General features: G+C 40.5%; 1 protein-coding gene across 1 annotated transcript in view; it reads right to left on the bottom strand.

Moving 5' to 3' along the window:
• The window catches only part of tns2a (tensin 2a), a 51,162-nt gene that overhangs the window by 12,043 nt on the left and 33,453 nt on the right, over positions 1-5,666 (bottom strand). Inside the window, exons 4-11 of the mRNA XM_020617918.1 lie at positions 5,157-5,195; positions 4,813-4,854; positions 3,664-3,710; positions 3,048-3,231; positions 2,718-2,768; positions 2,479-2,601; positions 844-908; positions 368-452 (exon numbers count right to left, since the gene is read on the bottom strand). Of these exons, the coding sequence (XP_020473574.1) occupies positions 368-452; positions 844-908; positions 2,479-2,601; positions 2,718-2,768; positions 3,048-3,231; positions 3,664-3,710; positions 4,813-4,854; positions 5,157-5,195 (636 nt within the window). The remainder of the gene's footprint in view (positions 1-367; positions 453-843; positions 909-2,478; positions 2,602-2,717; positions 2,769-3,047; positions 3,232-3,663; positions 3,711-4,812; positions 4,855-5,156; positions 5,196-5,666) is intronic.

Raw genomic sequence — 5,666 nt, 5'->3', positions numbered from 1 at the left:
AGATAAGAAAAAAAAAATGTGGAGTAAGAATAATGTTACAGTTAAGTAGCCCACTTTAAACTTAGTTTCACTTCATTAATTTTATCACTGCATTTACAATTTATGCTCATGGACTATCCCAGTTGGTCATGACAGTGTGACAGTGAGCCAACACAGAACCAGGGTCCTTAAACTAAAGCAACTAAATGGAATTTGGCTATCATTTAACAATAAATCAAATCCAGCAGTTGTACATATGAAAACCTTGCAGCTAAAAGCTGCTTTCACTCGTTCTTCTCCTTTAAATAGGATGCACACACACACACACACACACACACACAAAAAAAACCCCCTCTCAGTTTCCCCTCAGATCATCCTGTGGCCTCTACCTGTTTTGGGACGGTTGGAGGGAAGAGGACACCTTATCTTCACAGAACTTCCTCATGGCGAGAGTACTGAGAGCCTGGTCCGCCCTGCACAGAAATGCATGCAAACACACACAAACATACTTATAGCCAACAATCTTCATCATGGGACTTGCACCTGGCTTGCTAGATGACAGACAGAGCGTATAGAAGACACAGTTCAACCAGTTTCCAGTGTTCCTGTACAACGTTCACAGCATTTAATGTATCAACAAAGTTTGAATGGGAATCATTTAAACTTGAACATCGTCAGCTAGACATACTTTTGTAATAAACATATTTGGCATGCACGTTTGAGTAGTCGAATGTTAATCCAGTGGGTTTTTCCAAGTCAGTTTAACTACTTTTAATGTGATCCTTGTGTGGATATTCTGATGAAAAGGAAAATGTCAAATAGTGGCTTTGGCTGCCTCAAATACACACACACACACACACTCACCCTGCAGAGATTTTGCTGTAGTGCATGTAGGCTGCAATAATCACACCTGTTTTACCTTTGTTGCCCTGTAGGAGGGAGAGGGAAACAACAAGGACAAAATCATGACAACACTGATTTCATCCCGAGGCACTGTGGTCTGCATTAGGACAGCTGATTTTCATGGTTTGTAAGCACAGACAGTTTGACAGTTTGATTTTTTTAAAGAGAGACACAGTCAGACAAAGAGAATGAAAGAGAGATGGAGGCAGAGACAAAGCTGGGTAACAGAAAGATGTGGACAAGCAGTTTGGGATCAATTTAAAAAGCTCCCTGGGGGTGTTTTTTCCTTACCGGGTGCTCTCTACTTCCTGACACATTCCAAAAACATTCCAGCCTTGAATTCCTAATGTGACCCCAGATATCAGCAAGAAGGCCGCACACACACGCTGAGCACAAATTAAAGCTTGTTTTGCCCAGCATCTCTCTCTCTCTCTCTCTCTCTCTCTCAGTGAAAGAGTCTTCATTGACAAAAACTTGTTCATTCCCATCCCTTGTGTAGCTGCAGCTAGGAAAATAACATTGCCTGTAGCTGGAACGTTCTGGAAAGTCAGCAGACCACAGAAGTAGTCTGGTTTTAGTATTTAAATTCTCCTGACCAAAACCAATAAATAAAACATCCAAATGAGCAGTGGGAGCTCGAACGCCCTCGGTGTTAGCTGGTCGCTGTGTGGTAGAAGTTCAAAGTGCCACGATTTTCCTGAAGCGACGACGTCAGTGGATCATTAAATCACACGTAGTTATGTTGAACTGACAGAGTTTGAACTAAATCATACAGTTAATTTTCTCATAAGGGTGGAAGCAACTTATTAAATTATATGGTGCAACATGCAATTTTGGTTTTAGTCAAGTTATGTTTTAACTGTAATATCTACCTTAATATGCTGTGTTTTACATCAGAAATAGTGAAGGCAGAAATGAAGGTTGATTTGACTTGTAAAAGCAACTGAAGGACATGGTAACTGTAATTTTTCAGATTTTATCCAACTAAGCAATTACAACATGTAACATTAACCACAATATGCAGTCAGTATTTGTGTAACTGTTCATTTCTGCAAAATTGCCCCATGCTATTTTACAAGCCAAGTGTCAGAATACAACTAAATACATTGACTGTACCCAAGCATAATTTTGATGTACTTCAGTATTTTCATTTTATGCTAGTTAATATACTCCTACCCTGCTAGAGTGATGTGCTATACCACTTATTTCTTTTCCAATCTCATACCAAGTAAATTCCAGGCTGGTATCGCTGACACCGATTAAACTGCCCAACAGTGTAGGTAGTTCAAATGAACAATCTACAATATTAAAATGCTTCCTATGTGTTAGTAATAATAATGCAACAACATAACAATCCTGTTGCATAAAGAGTGCGTTTGTTTTAATGATAACACTGTACAGGACTATTAATTGTGACCAAGTATTTTTATAATGTGATTTTGCTGCTTTTACTGGATCTGAATTCTTCTTCCACCACTGCTATCTGGATAAAAAGTGGTGGCCAGCTGGCAGCACTACCACAGCACATGGTCATTTTATAGCCAGGGAAACAGTGGGATGTCTGTCTGAAAAACCCTGGTGGGCCCCTGAACTGACCTTACAGTGCAGGACCACCACGTGCTGGGGGTCAGAGGTCAGCCACGTCTCCATGGCTTTACATGTGGCACAGATCTTATCCAGCGGTGGGGCGTGGAGGTCAGGCCAACCAAAGTCATAAACCTGGAGGTGGACGAGACAAAGAAAGGGATCATGTGATTTGAGGAAATCAAATTAAAGTTAAAGTTTGTGAATTGAATTTTCATCAAACTACAAGAATCACAAGAAAAAAGTTCAACCTTTGGATTGAGTCGAGTGATATCATGGCGCCTCTCAGAGAGATTCAGGAGCTGAAATAGAAAATGTATCATTTCAGATATTTTATTAATGGTGTGACAGAAGAAAACAAAACAAACTGCTCATTAGTGGGTTGCTAAGCATATATGGCAGCTTCATATGTCAAAACGTATCGTCTCTGCTGCCTATTATGCAACAAGCTTCTTTAGCTGAATTAACCTGGATGCTCTAAGGAGGGAGGTATAACCACAAACCAACTACACAACATGTTGTGAAACCTACTGAAATTTCTGTCTCAGCTGAGAGAGTGTCATGCATTTCTGTCTCCTCACCAGAAATTTGTCTTGGTGTTTGGACTTGAGCATGGCAGCCACCTCCTTCAGGTTCAGTCGGTATCTCTGCTCTTCCAGCTTCGGGGGGAAGAAGACAGAAATGATCCTTTCGGTGATGTAAGTCAGGTCGAAGTCGTAGTGGCGCTCCATCACCCTCTCCATCACACGGTCCACACTGAAGCTCCTGGAGAAAAGGTGAAGGAGAGATAGAGGGAAAAGGATAGGAGGGCAATGAGTAGAGAGAGCAGAGGTCATGTAGAGAGACAAATAATTCAGGTTGTTTGTGGCAGCTGAACATGAATGCGCTTCTTCATATACTCCAGTGAAACTCAGGGCTGGATGGATGGAGTTAAGGGAAAAAGAAAGAAGCTGGGTACTGTGTTTGAACTGTAGGCCAACTTGCTCCATCACATAGTTGACTCTAAACCTTCCAGAAAGAATGAAGGAGAGATGGCAGAGAGAGTCTGAGGAACAAACGCAGAAATGAAAAGGGCACTGCTGAGCGCAAAGCACTAATCAATGCCAGTGAGGAAACATAAGGACTTCATCTGTATTAAATGATTTTTTTTCTATTTTAAACTTCCTCATTAGGAGAATGAACTGAGATGGCCTTTACCTTGGCAGGGTGTTTCTCTGTTTAGTATAGGTCAGAGACTTGGACCCCTGAGGAAGGAAACAAAAATACAGTTAAAGCAGATTAAAAGTTCTCCATACTGTCTATTAGTGACCACTTCAATAATCATATACAGTATTTTGTGCTACTATTGTTCCGGCCAATGATGAGCCAGTGCTTCCTCTAGTTCCCCTCGACCAGGGGCTCCTGAAATTCTTTCTTTTATGCTCCCTGTAGAACCATTTACCTAAGCTCATGCATGTTTCTCATTTGTCTCTATTGTGCAAACGGAAGCTGCATGTAAACTCCAGATTTTAGATGCAAAAGATAGAAAGCTCTGCTACTCTACTAGCAGTGAACACAGTTGGACAGAGTTGCTGTTTAGAGTTGTCGTGTTGGATTGATGAGCATTATTGGTTTTTCTTTGTCAAAACATCTGACCAAATTATTATTGATAGCATTATTAGCATCAAAGCTCTATCATTTTTGTCCAGACTGAAATATCTCAACAACTATTTGATGAATTTCCATGAAATTTTGTACAAACAACCATGGTCGTCAGAGGATGAAACCTCTTCTCCTCTGACTTAGGTGACACAGTATAAAGACTTTTCCACTAGCAAAAGAAATTTCTCTAGTTTCTTCCCAGCAGTCCTTGAACACCCTCCTGTTTGGGAATGATTACTCTCAATCAAGATCAAGCAATTACTGAAAAAAAAAAAAAGGCTGGATTTCCATATATAATATTTAAGGTCCCCAGAGGACACATTTGAATGTTTTTGTTGACCCTCAGCCTTTTTAGCACCACCATCAGGCCAAATTATCTACTCTGTCTCTCTGATTCTTTTTTGTCTGCAATATCATGTGGCTCATAATCTAGTTAACAGACTGCCATTAAATGTGCTGAGCATATTCAAGTTCACAAGTGGATGAATCGTTATGATCTGAAAGGGTTTCTAATGAGCAACCTCTAGAAATGACAAGCTTTTGGGTTTGTTCTTTATTTCCTCTGACAGGCTTGGGAAATTCCAAGACAGCTAACATGACATTGTGGACATGGGGGAAAGACAGAAGAAATGAGAAGATGCAAAGAAGTATGAATGCGAGGAGGAGGAGGACAAAAAGAGAGGATGGAGGTTAAAGTGTGCTCACCAGGTGTTGGATGTGTCGAGGAGGAGCGGTCCCTCGACGCTGCTGGATGCGAGAAAGGAACAATGATAGATAAGGAAGTAGGGCAAAGGGAGGAGGTTGTAAGGAGGTAAGAGAAGGGGTGGAGGGTGGGATACAGAGAAAGGAAAGGAGAGTTAATTAAACAAACAAATTCTTTAACGGATAGCAGTTTTTTCTGAGTTCAAACTGGGCAGAGTGTTTAGCTTCCCAGATGGAAACCATACCGTGGTTTTGGGAAGCCATACCTTGTAAATATGAATACACAAACTAGACCTCTATACAGAAGGCTCTTGAAGAAAAGAAATCAGTAAATGAGGGGAACCTACCAGATCATTGGAGGGAGCTGGGATGCATGGAGAGGTCACCTGAAACACACAAAGACAGTCAAATACAAGACTGATACACACACGGGGGGAAAAAACCATCCTTTTTGCTTTAGGATGCTGGGAAAAAGTCAGAGTTGGGAGATGGTTAGAAGCAAATACCTCAGACAATAAGATGGAAAAATCTGGCTAAGCCACAAGTCATGTAGCTGACTGGCTCCAGCTCGATATTTAACATAAACATAAGAGTAGCATCCACCTTCTCAGCAAGAATGAGAATAAGCTTATTTCCCATCGTTCTGAACTTATTATTTCAAGATCAAATAAATAAAGCACATATTCAGGTAAATAAATACTGTAGCCATTCATGTTTGACTTTCAAACAATACAGGGGACCACACCTTATTTGTAGAGAATATATTCAATATTAATATATTATATTAATCATTTACAAAGTATTTTTGAGCCATCAATCAAATATAAACAGTAACTGCATCTGTACTGTTGTGCAGG

This window comes from Monopterus albus, unplaced genomic scaffold (genome assembly GCF_001952655.1).
Source record: "Monopterus albus unplaced genomic scaffold, M_albus_1.0 scaffold197.1, whole genome shotgun sequence".
Taxonomy (NCBI): Eukaryota; Metazoa; Chordata; class Actinopteri; order Synbranchiformes; family Synbranchidae; genus Monopterus; species Monopterus albus.
This window is presented reverse-complemented; position numbering and strand designations above follow the sequence as displayed.